The following is a 26,114-nucleotide window of genomic DNA, read 5'->3' as shown; positions in this document are numbered from 1 at the left end:
AACTCTTGTGGTGGGTTTTTTGTTTTTTTTTTGTTTTTTTTTTTTTGGAAAGCCTCGTTAAATGAATGTCAAGTATGTTGTTAGGAAAAGCTTATTGATGTACTTACTTTTTCAACCTCTAAGTCTTCTGTGTTGTAGCTGCGCAAATCATAGATTGAAATCCTCTAAAAAGCCAGCAGCTTGTATCTTGGTCTTGTCAATTGCAAGATATTTTTAATAGCATCTAGTAAGGTGCTTTTTAGTTCCAAGATTTCTAGAATACATGTAGTCATGCGTACATTTACAAACTACATGATGTATGTGTGCTGTGTTTTTCACAAATGTGTTATCTGACCTCCAAGTTATTTTACCTTTGAGAAGAAGAAACTGCAAGCCACAGAGACATTAAGAATGTCTTCCAGAACTTCAGAATGCTGTCCATTTTCACTCTTAATGCATTTTTCCAGTTCAGCAGAAACAATTTTGTATTGTTTGACAAACATATTTATAAATACATATCTTGTTCTTATTGGTAACAGGATGTTGCTTTGTTGGACAGAGTGATTAAAGATGATGTTGAGTCTGGAAAACTGCCTTTGTTGCTTGTGGCCAATGCTGGTAAGTGCTGTGGACAAACAATAACAAAAAAAGCATGCTATTTCATGAATATATATAAAATCCAAAATAAAAAGATACTTTGTTAAACAGCTTAGTGATTGTATGTCAGGAAATATCAGGAAGTATCTTTATGACCACACAATAATTATCTGTCCAGAGGGAGTTCTAACTGATTTGAAGTTGAATTGTACTGCTACGGTTTTGCTTATGTCAGTTGATGGATTAATATGACTAGAACTTATTTTAGTGAGTGCAAATCTCTTGTTGAAAATCAGTTTCACATTAACACTTCAGAATTTTTTGATGGGTGTGCCATCAACTTTAGCTTTCAAAACTATATTTTTTTCTTCTAGTTAATTAAAAAGAACTGCTTATGAGCAAAGTTTGTTTTAAGTACAAATGAATGAGGTGACTGTTACTTGCTTTGGACTTGGAAAAATATCTGAGATGTTAATTTTGGTTTAGTTTCCTTTAGTTGAGGTCATACATTGAATGTATTAAAAAGTCTGCATTTCTTATCTGAGGCTGCTGAGTCTTTTATTGCCTAGGATGTCTAATTTTCTAAGTATTTTTAACATATTGACAAACAAAACAAGTATCTCTATTTTTTTTTGTTTAGAATTCCAGTTACTCATAAGTCATGATGAACCAGATATGAATATTGTGTAGTGGGCTCTTTTTAAATACCTTCTTTCCTGCTCTTGTGTGACTTCTTTGACAACAGTACAAGAGGTCCTCTTATGTAGAGTCCTAATTTGCGTGCTTATCCTTTGTCATTGCCTTTTTTCCTTTTCAACAAAGGGACACCAGGTGCTGGGCACACAGATAAACTTGGCCGACTGAAGGAACTTTGTGAGCAGTATAATATGTGGCTCCATGTAGAAGGGTACGAAACTCGAAATTTATTTCAGTATAACAATATCCATTAACTAATGGACAGCACATAATTTTACAGCTAACCAGAGAGTCATAGGACCATCTTTATTTTTGTCATATTAAGCATTTTATATGGTTATAATTTTGTCACTGTATGACATATGAATTGTTTTACATATGCAGGAATAATTAACTGGAGTGGTTATTTCAGCATAGGTTAGTCGTTACTTTTACTCAGATGGTAATCTTATCTGCCCTTGCTTTGAAGAGCTTGGAGCATAAATAAAAAGACCTTATAGAACAAGTCAGGGGAGACATTATACAGTGAGAATTGAGAATGAGGAAGGAGAATGAACTGAGCGTGGAAGAGATGACACTTTAATGAAGGTTGTCAAGACGACTGCTGCAAGTAAAATGTGCAACATAACTGGGAGGAGGATTAAACCAAGAGGAAAAGAAATTGCAAGAACTTAGACAATGTTAATGAAGACTCCAGTGCTCTAAGACTAATTTTTTTGAGCCTGGAGTAGAAACTTTTTTTCTCCTGATACTTCATTGTATAGTGTTATATTTGCATGCTATTTATTTCTGATCCCAGATTGACGCTGAATTATGGGTAAGACTTTGGGGAATGATTTCCCCAAAGGTTGGACTGAAACATTTTTAGATTAAAATGGATTTTTACTTTTGGGTTTTCAATCTTGGAAGACCATGTAGCAACATCTACTGCATTGTTAATAAAAAATATAAGAACAAAAATTACTTCCCTTTACGCATCACCATGAAATATTTAAACTGAAAATTAAAATGTTATCTCTTAATAAATATTTGGTATGTGCTAAAACCACTTTCTTTTTCTAGTGTGAATTTGGCGACTTTGGCTTTGGGTTATGTCTCCTCTTCTGTACTGGTATGTTTTACTACATCTAGAAACTTTAATAATGTGCTCTAGATTTTAAGGTCAAGATCTAATAAAAATATATATGGCTTATATTCTGCTTATTGTAATAAACTTCAGGCTGCTACAAAATGTGACAGCATGACTCTTACTCTGGGTTCCTGGCTGGGTCTTCCGGCTGTACCTGCAGTGACACTCTACAGACATGAGGATCCATCTTTGGTATGTCCAGCTTCTCAGGCATTGTTCTTAAGATCTTGAAACTTTAATTTTGATCATGGTATAGTGACTTGTTCTTAATAAGCATCTAAATTATAATTTGCAAAAGCTCCCCTATTTAAGCTGTGACATACTCCATAAGCTGGCAAAAATGGAATAATTGAAGAGAGGTTAATAGTGGTTTGTTTATTGTTTATTTTCCTCTTTAGTCCTTAGCAGCTGGGCTGACATCGAGTCAGCCTGTAGAGAAGCTCCGTGCCCTGCCACTGTGGCTCTCCTTGCAGTACCTGGGCCATGATGGGATTGTGGAGAGGATAAAGCATGCCTCACAACTAGTAAGCAACAGCTTGTTGGCACATTGTTTATGGATACTTTGCTTCTTTGAGTATGGGTTGGAGACTGTTCTTAAGAATCCTCACCATCTAATTTAACGGTTTGAGTCTCCAAGCAGAAACAAAGTTCAGATAGCAACAACAGTACAAGCAATATCCAGATGGCTATCAGAGAACACTATTATACTTAGGACTTTTTTTATAATAGCTGTTAATATATCTTTTTTGACTGTTGTGATGCACTGTAGAAGAATCAACGAAAAGTACTGTAGTTGTTGACAGTATAGCATATTGGTTTGTATTGTGTTACAAATTACGAAAGCAGAGTAGAGTGTTTGGGAGAGGGATGTGCTTTTACTATTAGATGGTATATTTTATTAGGCTTTTTTAATGAGAAATACTTAATCTTTGTCCTTTCTAAACAGTGAAGTAACATAATCACTTCCTTTATTTTGTCACTTCTCTATTTTAACTATTTTGCTTGAAAACTGTTCAGACAAAGACTTTCTTATTTTCCTACTCTACTTGGCATCATATTGTTTTAAGTGATAGTAAGTTATAAATGCCTGACAAAAAGGACTTCAAAAGATTTCTTCAGAAACAGTGGCAAGTGCACTATTTTTGCAGTTGAGTCCTTAGCCTAGTAAAAATTAAGGTCCAATATAATGTGTTAGTTTAAAAATGCAGTGTTTGTATGCAAAACATTTTTCCTTAAAGGTACAGCACTTAGAAAAAATTCGAAGAAGGGCAAAAGGGAAATGGAAATTTTCTGTAATGGTTAGTGAAGAAGCTATTGGCACGACAGACCTGAAAGAGTGACAAAGTATCATTAGTCATTAAGATTTTGTGGCATCTAAGATTGATCTTAGCTTTTATAATAGTCTATTAATAGTCTTAAACCACAATGTAAGAATGTCTTTTCTAATGAAAATAATTTAGAAAGCCATCATAACCACTTCCTATGGTAGCTTTGAGAAAATTAACTGTTCTGCTACACACTGTGCTTCAGTTAGTCAATGGATTTGTAGTATCTCTGGAACTTTGTCAATAAATACACCAAGACTTTATTTTAATGAAAATAGCTTTGTAGTCAGTGTTTTACTAAAAATAGAAAAAAATTTTTCCATTGCATTCTAAATTTACAAGAAAGAACTGGATGAATCTCTGACACAGCGTAGGGGTTTGTTCAGAAATAGAAATTATAGTAGTGAATATTTAATATTTTTCAGAATAGTTTTCAACTTCTAAAACTGTGTGTTTGTCTCTTCCTTTTGTTTCCCTTCTGCTGTGGTGTTTTAGAGTCAAAGGTTGCTGGAAAACTTGAAAAACCTGGATTTCATTAAAACTTCGGTACAGTCTACATTTAATACTTCGGTTGTATAGCTTAATCTTTGCTTATTAAATGATAAGAATAACTTTGATTTAAAAAAATATTTAAAAATATTACTTAAATCATAGTCATTGTTTTGAAGATGCTTGGTATCTTTCTAATTAAGTTCTGGTATTCAATGAAATTGTGTGGCTTGCTTGTGTGTGACCTCCAGATTGTGTTTGTTCCATTGCTCTGTACTCATGCACTCAGTGGAGCTGACAGAACAACATCCAGAAATTGTTTCCAGAGGTTGTCTTAATTCCATTTAAAATGTGGATTTGTTCAGTAATACATTTATGAAACCAGTTTCCGTAAGCCCCTCTAATAGATTCTGGCTACATCTCACACTGCTGTTGAGATGATACTGTGAACCCTGTGAAATTGTACACAAAAATTATCCCAGCTTTGGTTTTTACACAAGAAATAGTTTTAGAAATTACATCTAATGTATTCATTCCAAATTCAGTTTCTGTGAAATGTCCTGTTCAATAGGGTTTGGTGGTTTTACTCCTCCCCCCCGCCTTGTAATTGGCACTCAATGTATAGAAAATATATTCAGCTTAGTTTTCTGGGGCAATAGATAATTTATGGATCACTGAGTGACAACAACCATTTATGTAAAAACTGTTTTTCAAAGAGTATTAGTGGCTGTCCTGGTTTCAGCTGGGATAGAGTTAATTTTCTTCCCAGTAGCTGGTACAGTGCTATGTTTTGAGTTCGGTATGTGAAGAATGTTGATAACACTGATGTTTTCAGTTCTTGCTAAGTAGTGTTTAGACTATAGTCAAGGATTTTTCAGCTTCTCATGCCCAGCCAGCGAGAAAGCTGGAGGGGCACAAGAAGTTGGCACAGGACAGAGCCAGGGCAGCTGACCCAAACTGGCCAACGGGGTATTTCATACCATGGGATGTCATGTCTAGTATAGGAACTGGGGGGAGTGGGGGCGGGGAATCGCCGCTCGGGGACTGGCTGGGTGTCAATCGGTGGGTGGTGAGCAATTGCCCTGCGCATCATTTGTACATTCCAATCCTTTTATTATTACTGTTGTCATTTTATTAGTGTTATCATTATCATTATTAATTTTTTCTTTTCTGTTCTATTAAACCGTTGTTATCTCAACCCACGAGTTTTACTTCTCTTCCCAATTTTCTCCCCCATCCCACTGGGTGGAGGGGGAGTGAGTGAGCAACTGCATGGCGCTTAGTTGCTGGCTGGGGTTAAACCATGACAGTGGCCTTGGGAGTTCAAGTTGGTGTAGTACTTCCCCCTTCTACTTAAATAAATCTTCCATTTTTAGGATTGTGAAACGTAGCCTCAGATTGCTTCCAGAAGTTGCCCAGTCCGTTTCTCCTATCCATAAAGCAGGATCATTTATAATCTTGTTATTCCTGCTGGAACTTTCTTGATGTTCTCCAATGATTCTGGGGCAATTTCCAAGAGATTTTTTTTTTTATGTTAATATTTGAAAATACTTAAAGCTAAATGAACTATTTAGTACAATATATTTGCTAATGAATATGCTTAGGTGTCTTGTTTTATAGTGCCCAATTTTTAATTATGCATACTCTAAATCAATACAATTCTGCTTTAACTGAATAATGATTTACTTTCCTGAGTTTACAGATATGTTTACTTGCACTCCTGGAGTTAAATTGTAATACTGAGATAGTGTGAATGTTGTTTTGATGGCAGTAACAAAATAATCTGCTTTGCTCAGCAGTCTAGGGAATTATACACAGTGTTAAATCTTTAAAAAATACGTGAAAATATATCTAATTTTTTTTTTTTAAGGTTGAAGATGAACTGAGTTCACCAGTGGTGGTTTTCAAGTTCTTCCGGGAATATTCAAATAGAGGTATGCGATTTATTTAAAAACAAACCCAAGAAACCCTCTTTATAGTTTTTTTAAGCTACTAATTCGTAAAATTAATTTGGTGAGGTTAATGTTACGTAGTGCAATTCTCTTGTGTAACATGCTTTTAAAAAGGTTGTGAATGCTGGTCATAATCTAGTGATAGAATCCATACATGTGATAGCTTCTTTTTTTAGACAGACTGCAGTGTTTTAAATTTTCATAACAAGTCATTTTCTGCCTTCCTGAGTGAGGAGAGATTTGCATATGATTTTGATCGTGAGAGCAGATGATGGAAGTCTCATAAGCTGCGAGCTGTGTTTGAGTGTATTGATGGAGGAGCATCTTCCTTGGTTTTGTTCAGGCTTCCTGTTCCTTTTAAACTTTTAGTGGCTAGTTGCAAGAACCATGTTTCTCTGTTTTGCTTATTACACTTGCTGTTGCAATAGTTTTAAAAATAGCAGAACACGTTAGGAACAGCTCTGGAAATACTGTTGTGGGTATACAGTAGCCATGCCACATGTGGCTCTGAGCAGAACGTCCTTACTTACGTGTACTCTCCAAGAAAGAGGATTTTTGTTCTCAGCTACAACAGAGGATGTTGTGCTGTTCGTGTGTGCACACTCAGAGGGTGGGGACATGTCCAGCTGGGATGAGGCAAAAGACTTCTAGAAAACTTCGTAGTGTTGTTATGAGTGTTAATTTTAATTTTCTGTGAATTTTTTGTGTTGGGCATGGAGGAGGATTGTTTTTGGTTTTAATCTAATTAGTGGTTGCACTCACAAAGTAAACCTATTCATCCAGGTCTAGTGACTTGGTGGATGCATTTATTTGAAAAGCTTTGCTAGGGAGAAGTCACCCACCTGATTTATAAGGATTTAAGATGTTTGGCCATTTCTGCATGTTTTGTGTGTATAATGGACTCTTTAAATACTTAGTATTATTTTAGTGTGGTTTAAAACAAAAAGTAATCATTAAAACTTAATTAAAAAAGTAGCCGAATGCATCAAATTAAATATTGCAGCCTGCTGTGACAGGATTTTGCTTTGTGAAAACATAGTTTTTATTTCCATTGGGGCATTTGAACCTCAAAACTGAGAGAAGTATTTTATTGGTTGTTTTTAAAACTAGTATATTCAACTCTCTGTTTTACTTCTAGTATTTGTCATGTTCAACACACCTTTAAAAAAAAAAAATCCTTGCTAGTCTGCTTGAGGTCCAGTACATCATGTAGATGTGTTACATTACCTAGGAAATGTAATTGTCTTTTATCTAAATTTTAGGTTGCCTTTTGTTTAATTAAGTAAATAAAAATCCACTTCTGTGATTCTTATATCTTTGGATTCAGATCAAACCTCACATGCTGCACAGGCCTCAACTATTCAGCACCCCATAATAAGCAACGAAAGATACATTTATGACACTTTCAATCAGTGGGTAAGAATGGATGCTTTTTCTCTTTAGGAAAAAAGAAGTGATAGGGGAATGTTTCCAGGGGTTCATCAGTAATTATAAGACCTTTGGTAGACTAGTCTGGTAGTTATTATTGATCTCGTATCCTCTGCAAAACTAGTGGGCGCTTTGGATTTAAAAGATGAATTTGCTCTGAAGCAAAGTTGCTTTCATGTTTCTGATTATTTTACATGTGTAATTACTACTGAAATTATTACTGCATCTTAAGCTGTTCGTAGTGGATTTTTTTCTTTGGTCTTGTGGGAATACATGAAAACTTTAGAACTCTTTTTAATCAGCTAGATACTTCATTGACGATGTCTGTGTATTCATGAATAACCAGTCTTTCTTTTCCAGATCTTAAGAGAATTAATTCTAGAAACATGTGCTTTCAGAGAGCTGAGCACATAACTGTTTTGGATCAATTGCGTAGTAATTATGGCATCCTTAATGACAGTGACAATTTTGCAGAAACTTCTGACTTGTAACACTTGTAGCTTACCCTGAATTTTCATTATTTTAAGTATATGTCCAACTTTGTCGTATCACCAGCAAGCTGAAGCATTTTGTCATAAGAAGTGATTTTGAGAAATACAGAAAATGGTGTTTAGTGTGTGGTTCCCCTTAACGGTGGGAAGAGTCTAGCCTGAGTCAGCGACTGCAGGAGGTCACGCTCTGTGTGTTTTTTTTTTTTTAACTGCGCCTTATCCCTTCAGCTAGGAGAGCAGCTGGCACAGCTGGTCCCTGCCAGTGGAGTTGATGTGGTAGAACTGGAAGATGAAGGCACGTGTGTGCGTTTTAGCCCACTAATGACTTCTGCAGGTAACATTCACTTAATTTAGCCACTTGTAAAAACTGAGACTTGCTATAGAATTGTACAACAATCTCCTGGTGTAAAAGCAGATATACTCAAGAAACTCTTTAGTATATTCTATGGTGAGGATTTTCTTACAAACAAAACAAAACTATCTCGGCTTTATCATTCTGCTGCGCCATGGCAATGGGTGCATTAGTGGTAGCTCAGCTGTTGTGGGTGACATTGCCTCACCACCTCTGCAGAGAAAGACTTTTACTGATTATTTCTTAAATTCACCAGGAAAAACAAGGGGAGAAGCTCTTTGTTTCTAACAGTTATAAACAAAATATGAAGGATAAATCATCCCTACCTTTTCTCCTCTCGGTTGCTCAACCCAAGATGCTTTACCTTTCTACAGAGGTGTTGCAACACTGAAATGGTGCTTGTGTTCAAAATATTGCTACTTAACTAGAAGAATTGTTTACTAAACCTCGAGGTTTTTCTATAATTACTGATGGGGGGGTTGGGCATAAAAATCTGTGTTTTGGAAAGTGTCTTAAATTTCATGTTTAAGCCAGCACCGTATATGTACTTTGTTTAGACTTGGCAGATGCACAGAGCAACCTGCAGGGGCTCGGGGTGATGCATGGTATCTCCTTTTAGATTGTGTGGGAAGAGTGGCTTAGGCTATCAAAACACCTGATGCTGACATGAGAGGATCCTGGTGTATGCAGAAAAGTAGATTTTAGAATAAAATTACTTGATGATGCTGTGATGTTTTGTTTGTTTTGTTTTAAACCAGCATGGAAGCTAATTCATGATCTGTTAGGCTATGGGAAGAGGCATTTTTCTGCTGCTAGCTACTGATGTAATGAAAATGGGTATTGTCCTCATTAATTTGTAACATCAGAAAATCCTTTTTATTGGTCTTACTTTTTATGAAATCCTTAGCTCTCTCCACTTTGGTGTATCAGTGGATAGATAACTGAAGGATAAACACTGTTTTATATAGATCAAGATATTTCAATACTGTCTGTAAATTGTATTTATGATTGACTTACGGAGTGGCTTCTTTACAGATTACTTAATTCAGACATCTATTTGATGTCTGTTCACTTTTATCACATACTAACACATCAGTTCTTTAGTTTTAGGAACTGAAATACAAGATGTTGATCAGTTAGTAGACTGCTTGAAAATGAAGATACCAGTATTGACAAGTACACTGCAACTGAGAGAGGAATTTGAGCAAGAAGTGAGAAGAACAGTAGGCCTGTTGTATGTTGAAGATCTTAGTTGGCCAGGATTAGGTGTTGTAAGGTAAATTTTTCAATATTTTCTTCATTATATATTTGGACAGGCTGTGCGTTAACAGAAAGGAATATGTGGTCTTTTCAGTGGTGATATGAATGTATTGTTTACTGATTATTATCTGGCTTTGCACTCAGTTGAAGCTTTTGAGTGCTTTTTAAAAAAATTACCCTTTTAATGCTGTTTACTTTGATTATTTTTTTTAAAGAAAAGCCGAAGAGCTGTTTTAACAAAATTAGGGTAATGGTTTTAATATTGGAGGCAGTGTGTGGATCTGTTAGATGGATATGTAATATACAAGTGCATCTTACTGTATTTAGCCAAGCATAACTTACTTTTTTATCTATAATGGGATTCACTTATATACTGAATACCATGTCAAAAAACCTTTCAATTGTCTGTTCTGATCTTCTGATACAGTCTTCTGGGAAGGATTCTGCATAGTCAAAATAGTTGAAATATGATCAGTATATTACCTAGAAATGTGTTGTGTTCAGTGAAGTTTGCAGCACAAGCTCGCCCCACCCCAAAATCTCTGATTACAAATGCCAATAAATGTGTTGATCTCAGCTATAATGTTCTGAGATTTTTGGCTCATAAAATAGAGAAGTTTGTAGAAACATGCTAAATGTGTCTATATTTTCATACGTACTGTAAAGTGAAATTATCTTCTGGCTTGGTTTGAAGATACAACTATCACAGTGATGGGAAGAATGATGACAAACAAGAAAAAGAACTAGAAAAAATCAATACAGAACTTCTGAAAAAATTAAATGAGCTGGAGTCGGATCTCACTTTTTCTTTGGGTAACTGCACTATTTAAAAAAACTTCTGTTCAAGCTAATAGTCATTTTACTGGCTGTGTTATAATGGTTCAGTAGGTCATTTGTACATAGGTCGTTATAATGCAAAATTACACTGCTGCGTATATGGTTATTGTAGAAACAACATCTGGAACTTTGTTTCCTCCTCACCCCTGCTTCAGTGGGTAAATGTTCAGCAGGGTGAGCAAGGTGCACTGTTCTCAGAAATACCTGTGAAAATGGACTTCTGAGCAACTAGACCAAAAAGTGCTTCCTTGTCAGAAAGAATAAAAGCTGCAGTGTTCCTCTTTGTAAATTGAGCCTTCTCAGTTAGTGCTGTATTTAATGAAAAGCAGATCTCATTCAAAACCCACTGACGAGTTCACTGCTTTCTGTGGCTAGATTAAAAGCTTCAGATGACTTTAATGATAATTAGCAGCACTTTCCTATTTACATAGTGCCACATTATAGCTGAAATAATAGGAATTTGCTTACTCAGAACTCTGATCTTTTTCTAGTCAGCTTTCAAAAATTAAGTGCCCTAGAACTGTGGAACCAAGTAATTCTGTAAATGAATTTGAAACATGTTCAACACTGATACTAATTATAAAACTGTTTTTCTTGTTTCGATGTTGTTTTTTCTTCTCTCTTTGAAAACTCACAGTGCTGAGCTTTTTTAGTCTGCATAATTTATACCTATGCAGATACTGCTTTTAATTACCCAAGTGTGTGGGGGGGTATGTATTAGGATTTCCAGACTTGCAAGCATGAGTGTTGCACCTATTGTGAGAATGCATTTTTGTATGTCAAAAGACTTGATTCTCCCTCTGTTCACAGGTCCGGAGTTTGGAGGGCAGAAGAACTGTGTTTATATTGGCATGGTAACTGAGGATCTGGATGTGTCGGAGTTAGTTGAAACTATTGCAGCAACAGGCAGAGAAATTGAAGAAAATTCACGAGTATGTATTAATAAATCACAGAGCATTTCAGCACCTTTTATTTTTTCCTTTCCATATTGGCTTCAGGACATGGTTTGGTTCTTCGTGAAGGTAAAAATTGTACTTTCCCGCAACAAACTATTAATTACTGTGGAAGCAATAATCTGTGTCCACATAAGGAGAACTTTTGTTACAGGATTATAATGTTCTGAGGATGTCTTGATTTAAGTTCATGGTCCTGTGTTCAGGACTTCTAGTGAAAAACTTCAGTAGTACTGAAATAGGCTCATTTTATCACTAAAATTTAAGCTGTCAAAAAAAAAAACCACCCAAACCCAACCCAAAACCAAAAGGGAAGGTGGCTGATTGCAAGCTGGTGTTTCTCATCATGTGATGGGATTGAGATGATTGTTTATATACCAGCTTTAAGATAAGACTGTGCCCTAAAATGTGTGAAAAAATTTACATTGGTGGCTTAAAAATGGAAATTACAAATTACCTATTGAAGTAATAAAGCTGATGATGCAACTCCTTTTTGTAAAAGCATTTACCTGATCAGAGTTCTCCAAATGTTCTCTAAAGTAGAATTGCTAAATGACCTGCATCAGAAACAAATGTCTGTCCTTTTCATTCCTCTAGTGTTGGGCAGTTAATTTCCTCACCTAAAAAATAAATAAAACTTCAGAAACCCTTTGCCTATTGCTGCCTGTGGGAATATGTTGATTTTGGCAATGAAATTTTTTCTAGCAGCGTTTTCTGGAGATGTTCTGCCTGCTCTTGACTTCCTGTGCTGCTTTGGGGGTGAGATGAAAGATGGTTTACCTGTAGAGTACCTTCAGTTTTTTAACTATTGTAGTTGAGAGATTAGGAACCGAATGTTGGAATATGGGCCACTCTGATCCTGAAGCTTCTAGGGAGGAATAAAGAGTAGTGGAGGACTCAGAAAGGTGCAGTCCTTGGAACCAGCTATAAGAAAACTGAGGTACTGAAAGGATCTTACACCATTTGATCCAAAACCGAGAAGCAGAACCAATCTGTGAGAATGACACTTGCATCATTTAGACACATGATGTTTAGTACAAAGGGGAAGCTTTTAGAAAAAAACTGCTCCAGTATCAGCAAGCCCTTAAGACATACAGATAAGTATGCTAAAAGGCAGAACCAAAATTTAAGACAAACATCTTGACTGGACCAGAGAATGCAGTGGTTCTTCCTTATACTCTAAATGCAACCCCTTCTGTAGTCAGTACCTTGGGGTATTTAGCTTGCTGTGGTGGTGAATTCCTGGCTTGCCTCTCCCCCAAGGAAGAGGAGCAGCTGCCTCTTTTTCCTTTGTTTTTATTAACCAACAGTAACTCAAATTTTTTATATTGTGGAGGAAGTGCCTGTCATCTAGGCCTTGTGTAATAATAAAACCCATATTAAGTTATGGAAATTGGCATTTCTCTTGCACAAGACAAAACTGTGACTTTGTTTTTTTGATCTCGTGGGTTTGTTCTTTTACTGCCCCTACAGCTCTCCCAGTAAGCTGCTTGTCCTTTGCAGTGTAAAACATCACTGATGCTGGCATAGGATGCCACAGGGATCAGAATGGCAGTCGTATATTAAATTTGAAAACCAAAGTTGAACCTAGATTGACACATACCTGGTTAGGCTTACTGTGAGGCTGGCTTAAGTCGTGGGTACTTCTAGAAACCAAAATGTACTCCATGAACCTAAAAACTCCTCCCAGTCAGATTCAGCATCTGATGAACTAAGCAGATGTGCTAAGCAGATCTTTGAATAATTTGGGTTGCAGGCTCATTTCTAAGTAAAAGAAACTACGTACCATTCCTGTTTAAAATGACATTCTGTCCTCTGGGTATATCTTTTAAAAATCCTGCAGTCAACCTGTACATTCTTTAATTTAGGTATAACGAAATAGTGATTGTCAAATACTGTCTTAAATTAGAAAAATATCTGACTACCATGATTATATCCTCAAAACCTGAACTAAAAAGACAATTTCAAGTCGGAGTAATATATGTAATAATACAATTTCTGGTTTTTATTAGCTGTTGGAAAACATGACGGAAGTTGTTAGAAAAGGGATACAGGAAGCACAACTTCAGCTTCAGAAAGCAAATGAAGAACGACTTCTGGAAGAGGTAAGGCTATAAACATTAGTTGTCTAGGTAACTTGAAATAACTTGTCACAACACAGGTAGCTTGCTCACCAGCCAGTGTTTGATTGTGTGCTTTGCAGGGACTGCTACGACAAATACCTGTAGTAGGCTCTGTGCTGAACTGGTTTTCTCCATTCCAAGCCTCACCAAAGGGAAGAACATTTAATTTAACAGCAGGTAGGACTCAGTGCATCCACAGCCACCTTATGCTGTTGTCAGAACCGTTCCAATTTTATACTAAAATTGCAACACGCTTTTTTGTGCCGATTTGATCGTGAGTGACATAATCCACCCTCAGGATGTAAAAGAACACGCTCTTCACTATTTCTGTAACACCCAGTAAGACAATCTGCTAACCTCACTTGTACAGTTTACATTTTATTCTTGCATGCTGAGCCACATTAAAAAAGCTGTATTAGACGTGGGCATTTATTAACAGAGGGATAATTTCTGTGACTTTTGGCTACGTATGCTGCAAGAGTTTGGTGTTTATGCTGTGTTTATTAATATGTAAGCTAGCAGGGTAGCTCAGGTCTTAGAACATTGCTTTGCCATGTATGTGCACATGCATCCTCTTGAGTGTGCTTGCAAAGTGGCACTCGGATGTTCTGCTGTGCTACTAGAACTTGATGTCTCTGTCTGAAATCCTGATTTGAGCTATCATCTGCCTACTGCCACACTGATAAAGTACTAGTTTGCATGCTAAATAGTGCAATGTCTGACAAGGACAGGCTGAAACTAGCCGAGGACTAGCGTGAACTGGGCTTTGTGGGAGACAGGAACGAATGGAATATTACAACGTAAAGACTATTATTTTACTCATATATTTGTAATTCAAGTCTGTTGACATGAAAAGAGCGGTCTATAGCTTTTACATCATTAAGACTGATGTACTAATGTAATACTTTCTGCAATTATAAATTTTCACTGTAAAAATTGCGGCAGAGTCTTAAGAATATTCCTGGACTCGGCAAAGTGTCTGTTGGACCTAGAACAATAGTCCAACTGTCTGTGTGTCTCTGTAAACAGTGAGGAAGGCCTTCTGCTGTATTTGGGATCTTTCTTGCTGATTCTTGATGCACCAGCTGGAAGGCTTTTACAGCAGAGAACAGCAAGGTTTCCTTGGGAATACTTAGTCCCCTCATAGCTAGATACCCCCTCCAAGCGCACTGCTCAATAGCTTGCAGCTGGGAATATGTGAAGTGAGTGTGAGGGGAAACTTAATTCGTCTTTGTAAGTCTCCGCACTCATGTCCCCAGGTACTCGGAAATGGATTACCATCAACTGGCAGTTTCAACTCAACTTAGCAAATGCAGTTGCAGAAATGTGCATTAAAAGAAGATTGTTACATACCTTATGAATACAGATGAACAGAAAACTTGTCTAGTTTGTGCTATATTCAACTTGATACTTTTTTTTTTTAAACCTGTAGGTTCTCTAGAATCTACAGAATCTACATATGTATCAAAAGCCCAAGGAACAGGCACTACTCCACCACCAACTCCTACTTCCAGCCTTGCAAAGCAAAGACTTCCTGGTAAGTTTCTATGTCTTAGTTTTATTTCTAAAACTTGCTAAAACATCCTGCCATCCGAGTTGCATGACACAGAAAGACCAGCACGATTTTCCATCTTTCATAATATCTGGAACTGGAGCTTATCTTCTAGTGCCTTAATTCCACCATTAAAAACCTTAATTTAAACATGGCACAGAACACCACCCCAGTCTGTTTTCTTCCCAAGAATTCTTCTTGAGACTTCAGGAAGTTGTTATCCCATTAACTGACAACTGCCCAGGAAGTCTGGAATCTTCCTCTGGAATATTATGAGGTTATTGAGTTTTAAAAATCAGCAGGCAAACATGCCAAAGGTTTTATTTGAAATAAAAGCATAAACAATGTATAATCATGTATTTGAGCAACTGTATTTCTGTTGCTACCTAATATTTTGTGGACAAAGTCATTCTAAGGTGAAGATCTACTAAATCTATGGCACTTTCTGGGTAGTTGTATTAATAATTAATGTTGATTCGACTGGCAGGAAAACCATAGTTTTAACTCGCCTTTTGAGCTGGCTGGCTTCCACTTGTGATTTTCAGTGCAAATTTCTACCCTAGAATGACTTCACTGTGCATGCAGGCAGCTTGTTTTTCAGCTGACTTTTAACAGTCTCTGTGTACGTAGGATAAAATAAGAGGTGCTATTGCCTTGCATACGTATCTGCATCTGCAAGAAAGTAGGTCTATGGTTAGGGTACAAGTTAGCACTCAAATAAAATCTATTTCTTTGTCATTGTAAAATTCAGATACTTTCTCTGAAACTTAACTTGTGCATAGCACATTTTGTATTTGCTGCCTTCATTGGTACTGTATTCTTCAAACACTTCTACAGGTCAGAAAATTTTTAAAAGGTCTCTAAGAAGTTCTGATGCATTCAGTGAGACCAGTTCAGTCAGCCACTGTGATGATCTGGAGAAGGTGGATCAGAGACCCCCAGCTCTATTCCCTGGCCAAGAGCAGGGATCTTTGGAGACAGAAAAAGCAGAGGAGCAGAAGGAGGTGGCACAGGCAACAAAGACAGACACTGAGGACATTCAAAGTGACAAATTGCCACGTGACTGCACGAAGGTAGAGGAACAAGAAGGTCAGAGATAAAATCCAGCCTGTGGCTTTCAGACTGGGCTGAGGAAGCCTGTGCCCTGGGAGGCAGGGTATTAATGAAGCATTTAAAATGTGAACAGTGCCACACACTAGTACAGTAATAACTACTGTAACTTATTAACTGGGATTTTGCACAAATATAAATTCCCCCCATGGGACAGAGATTTGTCTTACCGTACACTTGTTACAGTTGCTTTAATCCTCTCTACATGTTGGTGTCACCAAAGTACTAGTGAAATTTATTAAGTGCTCATAAACATTTGTAAAAACAATTGGCAGTTATCCTTCCTATAGCAATCTAAGCATGATAATAGTTGCTAACTAACCAATCAGCCATACACAGGATTAAGAATACAGTTGCACCCAATAATTGTAAAATGATCTTACTTTATGTTACTACACTTTAAAAAAAAAAACCCTGCCAATTGTTCACCTTTTTTAATATTTAAAATTCAGTTTAGCCTCTCCTTCAAAACATCTACTGAAGTCACACTAGCTCTGTTTTGCTTCTTTTTTTTTTACTTGATGAAGAACATTGCCAAACAGTTGTGGTGCGGTGAGCATTAGGGATGGATGCCTGTGGTGTATATAGGAATCACTGAATAGTACCTTGCCATCAACCATTTTTTCCTGCTGTTGTATGACTTGACCCATTCAGCTAAGGCCCTAGGTCCAGTGGGAACTAAGTTAATGAGTTTTAAGCCTTTTAGAAAGAAATAGTGCCTCTGCATGCCTAAATGGCTTCTTGCTTCTGCCACTGGAAAGAATCACCAATGCACCATTATTTTCCTTTGCACGGCATTTCTAAACCAAATACTATTGAACACATTTATGTAGTGTAACTGGAGTTTTCTGTTGTGTATTTTTAAAGATAGTTGTAGTAAAGCTTGAAAAACCAATACATTTGTGATGGTTTCAACACTTACTTATTTTTTGAATAACAGTAACTTACCTATGGTAGGAATTGTACAGATTCAAAGAAATTATATAGGTTATTTACACTACAGCACAACTTCATAGCGTCTAGGACTACTTAATGCACAAGCAAAGCTTTGGATAAATCAAAAGTAGGAGTCTTCCCTTGCCCCCCTGAATTATCTTAATCACTTTGCTGCAAATTTTGAGAGCCTCTTGTGGAAAGGAGAGCTTTGGAAAAGCTTGCTTTCCTCAAGGTATCTGATTTTTGAGGAAACCCATCCCATCCCTGTAGAACTGGATACAAGCACTGTAGTTTGCTTCGTTGTTTTTTGTTGGGTCTTTTTTTCTCCCCCCAAAAGGTACACATTAACACCATAACGGCTGTAGTGGTAGCAGGACTGACTTTCATAATCTGAAAAATCTGGGGCTTTTGAATTGTACTGACACCTGATTTGACTCTCAGCTTCTAGATCCTGTGGGGCTGGGATGCCATGAACAAGGTTAATTTTGCTGTTGGGGTAATTTATGAAAATCAGTGCAATTTTTCTAAAGTGCAAAAACAATTAAGTTGACTAGTCTTCCTCATTGGTTTCTTTGGTGCAATGAAGTATGTTAATAAGAGTAATTTGTTGGGGATAAAGTTATCTCCACAAGGATTAATTTTTAATGTTTTTATATTTGGAAGTGTTAAACCAGTAGTTTTGTTGGAATGAGCTTCATTCTTTAGATACTATCTAAATGTTTCAATAAAGATTCTTCAAATTATTACTCTTGAATTAAGTTATTGTTGAAGAATACTTCCCTATGTTTCCATAAGCTTTAAGTGCGTGCAACTTTCACTTTGTGCGGAAAACCATTTTCTAAAGTACACACTGACGTAATGACTTCCCTTCTCAGTCTCTCCACACTGCTACCTCTCTTTATCTGTGCCATTTAAATTACTGCATTGGAGCAAGAGAACATAAATAAAGCCCAATTCTTACTTCAGATTACCAGTGATTCCTACATAAGTAATGCAGAAAAAGCAAGTTACTTCTGTCAAAATACTTTATTTTGAAAAGCACAGAACAATGGTACTTGTGACCAGCAACATGCTTTCTGCAACACATTGCTGCTCTTGCAAGACTATACTTCCCTAAAGTAGTTGTGGTGTACGGTTCCAGGTTAGATCTTATCAGAACAAACCTGTTCCCACAACCCTTCTTCATTTTTTTTGTAGATGCGAGGTTTCCTGTCAGGAAACAGGGAGCGAGATGGAAATGGATGTTCTTTTAAAAATGTTAATGTAGATCTAATGTGAGAAACAAAGTGGGGTGGCTCAGCCAGGGGCGATGTGGAAAGATTCTGAAAAACAAGATGGTAGCAAGAGCTGCTTGACATCCAGAATACTAAGTTCTCCATTATTCTGCCTTTTAATAAGATTCCCCCCCCCCCCCCCAGCAGTACACTGGGAAGAGTTTTGACAGACTGTACCCCTCTCTCTACTCAGCTAGAAGGAAAAAGAAAGGAAAAAAAAAAAAAGGTGAGTTTCAGGTACCTGTAAAATCTGCTTATCATCTTGTTCCAACCAGAAATCCACATGTGGGAAAGGCCTCCAGAAATAAGGCCCAATATGTAGTTGTTCCATCTTTGCATCATAAATGTTAGTCAGCTGTAACAACACAGGCAGCCTTAAGAGTTAGACAATGCTTACACAGATGAGAGAGACAGCAAATTCACTTAATCTGGAAGGCCTTAAGCTGCAGCTTCTGTCTTAGACATACTGCATGCCAGCTCAGCCCCACTTCATTCCTACTGCATTAAGATTAACCAATTATTCTGACAAACAAGACATTAAACTGTAACAACACACCCAGAACTGAAAGACACTGCTGGGATTGCTGGGATTATGCCCATGACCTGAATCTCTTTACATAAGTTATCCAGCTGAAAGCTGTAGGGCTAGTCATAACGGCACGTCAAAGAGCTGTACTTCCAAGACAAGGCTTACCCCTTGCACAAGTGGTTTGATCTCCACCATTATCCTTTGCCTCTCCTCTTCCATCTTTCTTATTTGTTTTGCTACTGACAGAACACTACCAAACTAGTTTTTCCTTAAACTTTTAACATTTCATTGCCCCTAACTGGTCTCCCCTTCTGGCAAAAATACCCTTTTTCCCTGTTATTTTTACTCACTGTTGCTCCTGTTAAAACATGGGCTGAACGCAAATCCTCATCTGGCCCTTTTTCTGGGAAGGTTGCAGGGAAGATCTCTGCTGTTTTAACATTCACAGCTGGTAGGAAGTAAGAGTTTAAATACAGAAACAATTAATTCTTACCAAACACTTGTTTAAAATGACAATGTCCCTGACACAACTATGTTGCAGGAACTTTAGAACCCATCAAATACTATACTTGTATTTCTCAGTACCACAGACCCCTTAGCCTGTGATAGCATATTTCTACTTATTTTGCTTTGGCAGCATTTCAATATTCCAGAAGAACATTTGCAGAGATATACTTCAATTAGAAAAAACACAGAATGAACAATGAAAAGAAGGCTGAATTCTAACCCCAAAGGTTAGTACAGTAGCTTGATAGTGACAAAATCATAAGTACAGTTCAGTTAAATGAAAAAAAAATCTGCTTGCATTTGTACACAGCCACTTCCATGTGTGCATCTACCTAACTGTGGTACCACAAGAAAACTTCTATTTCTACCTACACCTCCAACAGCAAAACTTCTAGGACAGGCATTACCTAGTCATTAAAAGCAGCCCATTTACTAATGGCATCTGAAAAGCAATCCAGTTACAAAAAAATAATTAAATTCTAATTTAACTCACCTATTCCATAAATGATTGGAAAGTGAATGTCCTTTTCTTCTCTGTCATTTAGTTCTGTAAGGAAAAAAAAAGGTCAAACTCTTAGGGCTTTGCATTTTTTTCTGGGCAACATTTAGTTGTGTGTGATCAGAGAAGAACAGATCTGATGTTGCATAAAGACAGAAAAAAAACAAGGAAGCCTAAAAGAAATATGGAAAAGAAGGTACAGGTCAATAACACCACCCTTGGAGCCTGGAGTAGAACTCTTTATCTCCTAACAGTGTAGCCAACTCCAGTCCACTGTCACTCCCCTTTCTGCACAGGCACTTTACAAGAAAAAAACCCACAGTGCAAAACTACCATGATACCAAGTTTCAAAGATGTAAGTCACCAATGGCACTGAAATGCAGAGATGATAAGAAATATGACCTGAATGTGATACGAAGAAAAGGAAATTATTTCTTCCTTTATGTGACATCACACACTATGAACTAACTGAATGAGTTTATGAATTCATTTGAACCTGCAGGGAGGCAGGTCTAATAAGCCAGCAGGTCAAAGGTCTCTTAAGTGCCTCTCTCAATTGCCTCTTAAGATATCCATAGACAGGCAGCCACTTTCCATAGGACAACGGTGGCGAAATTACCTGGTAATGATCATGAGTGGTTCTACAACGAGTTGCATTTCAGCAGCACTTGGTAAGGAGAGAATCCTCACTACACTGTCTATGTGTCACCACCACACACACTACCAGCCATAAAACTAAAAATTACAAATCGTTATGGAGGTCTTGTGCTGTTCTTTCTTACACAACGCATAAAAAAGCCATGTGTGGAAAGACCTCTGTGCTTTGATTTCAGTGGCTAAAGATACTTCAAAAACCAAGGAAATGTTTTCTTACCTGTTACGCAGAAAGTCACCAAATGAACATCATCTGGTTGGAGATCAAATGCTCCTACAGCAACAACGATAGCAGCAATGTATAAGACTGACTGGTGGCAAAGCAGGTGCTGTATATAGACGAGGGGGCATTATCAGTGCTGCGCACTGCAGAATAGATGGGCAGAGATACCTAACGCACTGTTCCTAGATAAGGCAACAGAGCAAAGAGTGTTTTGCAGATTTGCTTCAAACTAACTTCTATAAAATTAAAGCCACAGCTACTAAATATAACAGTAATTTACAGAGAGTAGCCATTTGTAATAGCAAAAACATGCTAAAGAAGTGTTGTGCCACTTACTCCTTTTACTGATACTGGTTTAGCTCTGGCATCACGTCAGGTCTGCTTTTGTTCACTATACATTAACAGCTTATATTTAAATGTATTTTCCTAAAATGTTACAGATATAGTGAGCAAATGCAGTCTTTCATTAGCTGTAAATTAATTCTGCTTTTCACCATCCCACACACTAGGAGAAAAACCTTTTTTCCCCCCAAAGTTCTAATAGCAATACAGCATTATTGTTTCAAATTTTAACTTGATGCATGAAAGATGCATCAGAAGGTTAAAAAAATAAATTAACCAAAATACTTTGTTCTGTACAGAACTCTCATACGACATAAAACACAGATAACAGGAATCACTGGGTGCAATGGCCACGAGGGTGCATCCTGGAACCTTTGCAGGTTCCGTTTCCCTTTTTGTTTATCGCCTTGGCCACCTCCCTCCAGTCCTGACATCTGCCCCTGTCCCTGCCCCCTCCCCTTCCAGTGGGGCCAAGGCCTCTCCACACTCAGAAAGTGCTTAGCACAAGCCAGAGCACTTACAGGTAAGCAGGTACTTTATGTTTCCAATTTATTTGTAAAGCTCTGCAATCACTTCTCTGGACTATCGATTTTATACAGAGACATAACATCTTTCGTCAGACAATTCCAAACAATAATTAAATTTTACCTCATCACATCAAGGTATGAAATGAATATTAAGTAAGTCACCCACATATATAGATTTAGACAGTGACAACACTTAACCAAGATCAGGTAGCGTATCGGCAGCAGGAATCAAGCCCCGCTGAACTGCACCCCAATTCTACACACTAGAATATAAGCCAGGAAGAAGTTACAAGTTTAGACCCTCCATCCCACACGCTGGCCATATGCGAGCCTCAGAAGTCCAGCCCCTCTCCACACCAAGGTCTCAGGTAGAGAAAACACCCTTCAAAACGAATCCAGATTTCTTTCCATTAAATGACAGGGGGCTCAGATTACAAACAAACTTTAACCCAAATCCAGTCAGAACTATTTTTTTTTTTTTTGGACATGAGAGTGGAAAAAATGTGAACTTACTAAGAAGCTGATTAGTAAGTTTTTGTGATAACTGCCTATCATCATTGAAACCTCCAACTAGGTGCACTTCCAGCCTAACAGAGATGGAATAACAGGAAACAGCAATTAAAAAGACATCCCAAAGTGAATAGCTTTACAAAATAATCCCCAGCCCAAACTGCAAAGCAATCATTAGAGTAGCCTCACTTGTTACAGTCACATGCACCAAGTTGGTTTGCATTACATAGCAAGTTATGGTAATTCCATTCTGAACACTTCAGGGATCATCCAGGAAAGAGCACAAATTAAGAACTTTAAGAGGCATTATATATATGCAATTCTATCTAACCCAGTGGTATCCCCAATTGTCAGCACCTCTGGTTTGGACTGAACTTAACCACCTTTCAGTTCCCAAGAAAGGGTTAATTAAACATGAAGATTTTTGCTCCCCTGACCTCCTCAGAACTATTCTGGACCATACAGCAGGGTTCTTCTCCGAGAAGCATCTATGTAAAGGCAAGTCCTGACAAATCATGAGTTTTTAGAGACTGTATCGTCTAAGTTCACTGAGATTTTGTTCTTATCAAACTACAGAGGCAAGAACCTTGTTTGCTAAATTGCATTTCAGAGCATTCTTTCCCCACTGTCCTGCCCCACCCCACTACCTTTTTTTTTTTTTTTTTTTTTTTTTTAATGCGGGACTTAGAAAAATCCCAGATGGATTCTCAGATCCCACAAGGAATTTACAAGACCAACAGTCTGGAAGGAATAATATAAACCCAAAAGCAGTTCTTTGGAAAATTTCGCACATCTGAAACAAAAGTTAACTGCAAAACAGTAAACACAAAACCTCACAATGGCATTTTACAGAGACGCTATTCAGAACAGAACCATGCTTTAAACCACTACTAAAAATACCCTCAAAATCATCATCAAGGAAATTGTTTTCACTTTATGTGTGGTTCCTGATCAAGAGGTATTTCCTGCACAGTTACCTTGTCTGAACCCCTTGTAATCAGATAAAAATTCCCCACCTTACAAACTGCAGTAACCTTTGTGAAAAACAGTACACAAGAACCAAGTGCAGAGCTGACCTTCCGTATCCTGTGGTGTTAGAGAAAGACTTTACTGAACTCATGATGAGCGACACCTCAGCTTCTGTGTCTGATCCATCGCAATGTGTCAAGCAGGTAGCTCCACTGCCTGAGGAAGACGTGAGAGGACAGTTAGTTAATGACACTGTTGGAGGATGTTACGCTACCATAATTGAAATCAGTAACAGTTTACAAAGAGCTACATCCACCACCACCTCGCTTCCTCTCAGGGCAGCAGCCTCCAGCAGAAGATACGGGCTGACTGAATGCAGCAATAACCTCTTTGTGTGCCCCATTATAAAATCGCCAGAACTCTTGTGAAGGGTAGAAGTGCCCGCTTAACCAGAACCAGGCAACGTCTCTAATGGCAGAAATCCAGGCATGTAGCGAGGATCTTTCCACAAATTCTGCCTCTGTTATTACCAAACCCTGCAGGCCCAAACTGCTGAACACAGCCAAGGTCTGCAACTGCCACTACCCACTGGCCATGGGAGCAGATCAAGTTTAGGATCTGCTCATTGAGCAACTGCAACATGGTACCTCTGACACTAAACATGCCAATTCTCTGAACGAGTCATTTAGTTAATACTTCCTATGACTTTTTGAGATTCAAGTTTATATAAAAAGTAACTTTACTTTATATATAAAGTAACTGCAGTTTATTTTATTAATGCAGCATAAACCAACACTAATTCATTACTTCAGGGGTACAGATTTTGTTCTGAACATCCTTTAAAGATACCTGTGTGTCGGAGCACAACTATGTGGCAGGTAGTTGCATCATCTGATCCGAGAATGGAAACAGAACCTATTTTAAAGGAGAGAAACATTGTAAGAACTCCGCTCTGACAATCACTGCTTCAGTAGAAGAAAAAATGTTTACGTTCCTACATACCATCTTTAGGGGTAGTTACCGCAAACTCTCTCTGCTGGACATATAGAAGACCTTTGGGTTCCACAATTTGAGCAGGCTGACTTCTCAGAAGTTTTGCCTTTTCCTAAAGATAAATGATAATAGAGACTACAGTGGCTGAATTCTCAGGTGTATCCATTACTTGATAGAAACATCACCTCTGAAAAGCAAAGGGATCCAGGTCAGAGAGAAACATACATATTTTCTATTACGGAGTATTCTGAATTTTGAGAATTTTTCACTTTCCTGCCACTGATCTAGTTAATTGTTAAATCCCATCGTTCCATAGACACACAAAGCCCTTCTCCCTGCTTTATAGATGATAAAATGGAGGTACAACAAAAAGCAATAGGGCTTGGCAAAGATCACATTAGACAATAGCAGAGCTGATCTCCTAAGTTTAACCTGGACAGAAAACTTCTGAAATGTAAAATTTTCAGTCTTCTACTGCCATGATCCAGCATATTTATTTCCTACTTATCAAAATATTGCTATTTATTAGCTTGCTTAGTGCATGGAAAACGCAGATTCCTGGGCTGTGACTACTGCAGTGCTCTGTCACAGACCTGCTGGGTAGGCAGTGAATTTCCATCCTGGGGCTCAAAAACCACTTCACAGTTTTATCAAATTTGCGCTGGTTTTCCGCAAAAACTCAGTTTCCCTAAAGATGCATCTTTTGATGAGAAACATCTTCTCAGCCAACTCTGCTCAGCAGTTCCTGGCTCACTGTCCGCCGTTAGAATTACAACGTTTACGTATCGAAAGAGAGGTTAATAACCTCCTAAAAGTTACTATCTTGACTTTTGTCACCAGTGTTTGTTATTTCGCACAGGGAAAGGGACAGCCCGGCCGACGGACCCCCCAGCCCGCCAGGGGAGCGGCCGGCCGCACAGCTCGCCCACAAAGCGGCCGCCCTCCGCCTCAGGGGATTCGCCCCTAATCCCCTCCAGGGACGTGGATTTTACTTATTTTCAGTCAAGCCCTGCCTTTTCGCGGTCACAGCGCGGGGAATGCGGCGGTGCCGGGCCGCCCCTGCCCGGGCTACCTCAGCGCGGGGCCGCCCCTGCCCGGGCTACCTCAGCGCGGGCCCCCCCCGCTCCGCCACCCGTTTCGCCCGGCCGAGGCGGCGGGTCTTCTCCCGGTCGCCCCAGCCCCGCGGCCCCGCCGCTCCTCCGCTCGGCGCCCGCCTGGCAGGGCGGGGCGGGCCCCACCGCCGGGCCCCTTCGCGCCGCCGCCTCCTCCTTCTCCTCACCTCGAGGTGCGGGTAGGCGCGGATCATGTCCCCCGTGGGCCGGGCCAGGTCGATCCGCTCCCCGTTAATCAGCAGCGGCATCTCGGGGAAGCGCCCGGGGCGGGAGGCGGCGGCGGCTCCGCGCTTCCTCCCGAGGGCCGCGCCGGGCCGGGCCGGGCCGGGCGTCGCCGCGGCGCGCGGGGCGCTGGGAAACCGCGGCGGGCGGCGGGGAGCGGCGGCGGCACCGCCCGCGGCAGCTCCCCGCAGCCGGGGCCCGGCGGGAGGGCCCGGCCCGGGCGGGGTCTGCGGGGGGGCGGCCGGGGCGGGGTCGGGGTCTGGGCCCGGGCCCGGGCCCGGCCCCGGCCCCGCAGCGGGCGCCGCCTGAGGCGAGGTCAGAGGCGCTGCCAGAAAACATGCCCGGTCACGTTACCGCCTAACAATTTCTGACACGTTCGGGGTGCAGAAATCCCCTCCTCCTGCGACCGAGAGCTTAGCCCTAAGTTATTGTAAGAAAGCGTTTGGGAAATAACCACGATCAAGTCCCAAATTTACCAATAAACCCACACCGCTATCCCCTCCCCCAGCAACCACAGAACTAAATTTTCAGACGGTCCCAAAGA

The 26,114-nt window shown here is 39.0% G+C and overlaps 2 protein-coding genes across 4 annotated transcripts in view; one reads left to right on the top strand and one right to left on the bottom strand.

Moving 5' to 3' along the window:
- Nucleotides 1-17,952, top strand: part of PDXDC1 (pyridoxal dependent decarboxylase domain containing 1) — a 34,849-nt gene extending 16,897 nt beyond the window's left edge. For all 3 annotated transcript variants that reach the window (XM_069809988.1, XM_069809990.1, XM_069809987.1), the window contains exons 8-23: nt 519-597; nt 1,399-1,483; nt 2,335-2,383; nt 2,492-2,593; nt 2,800-2,925; nt 4,222-4,272; nt 6,086-6,149; nt 7,495-7,583; nt 8,315-8,420; nt 9,543-9,714; nt 10,393-10,511; nt 11,346-11,467; nt 13,501-13,593; nt 13,692-13,788; nt 15,044-15,148; nt 16,001-17,952. In XM_069809988.1, coding sequence (XP_069666089.1) covers nt 519-597; nt 1,399-1,483; nt 2,335-2,383; nt 2,492-2,593; nt 2,800-2,925; nt 4,222-4,272; nt 6,086-6,149; nt 7,495-7,583; nt 8,315-8,420; nt 9,543-9,714; nt 10,393-10,511; nt 11,346-11,467; nt 13,501-13,593; nt 13,692-13,788; nt 15,044-15,148; nt 16,001-16,263 — 1,722 coding nt within the window. In that variant the 3' untranslated portion in view covers nt 16,264-17,952. The remainder of the gene's footprint in view (nt 1-518; nt 598-1,398; nt 1,484-2,334; nt 2,384-2,491; nt 2,594-2,799; nt 2,926-4,221; nt 4,273-6,085; nt 6,150-7,494; nt 7,584-8,314; nt 8,421-9,542; nt 9,715-10,392; nt 10,512-11,345; nt 11,468-13,500; nt 13,594-13,691; nt 13,789-15,043; nt 15,149-16,000) is intronic.
- A 268-nt stretch (nt 17,953-18,220) lies between these two features.
- Nucleotides 18,221-25,781, bottom strand: NTAN1 (N-terminal asparagine amidase). The gene is made up of 10 exons (XM_069809992.1): nt 25,516-25,781; nt 24,246-24,348; nt 24,093-24,158; nt 23,351-23,459; nt 22,278-22,351; nt 20,893-20,946; nt 20,013-20,066; nt 19,363-19,460; nt 18,725-18,838; nt 18,221-18,531 (listed from the first exon to the last, which is right to left on the bottom strand). Exons 1-10 carry the CDS (start codon nt 25,594-25,596, stop codon nt 18,352-18,354), a joined length of 933 nt encoding a protein of 310 aa, XP_069666093.1. The 5' UTR covers nt 25,597-25,781; the 3' UTR covers nt 18,221-18,351.
- Nucleotides 25,782-26,114: the final 333 nt, after the last annotated feature.

Source organism: Haliaeetus albicilla, chromosome 22, assembly GCF_947461875.1.
Source record: "Haliaeetus albicilla chromosome 22, bHalAlb1.1, whole genome shotgun sequence".
Classification (NCBI taxonomy): domain Eukaryota; kingdom Metazoa; phylum Chordata; class Aves; order Accipitriformes; family Accipitridae; genus Haliaeetus; species Haliaeetus albicilla.
This window is presented reverse-complemented; position numbering and strand designations above follow the sequence as displayed.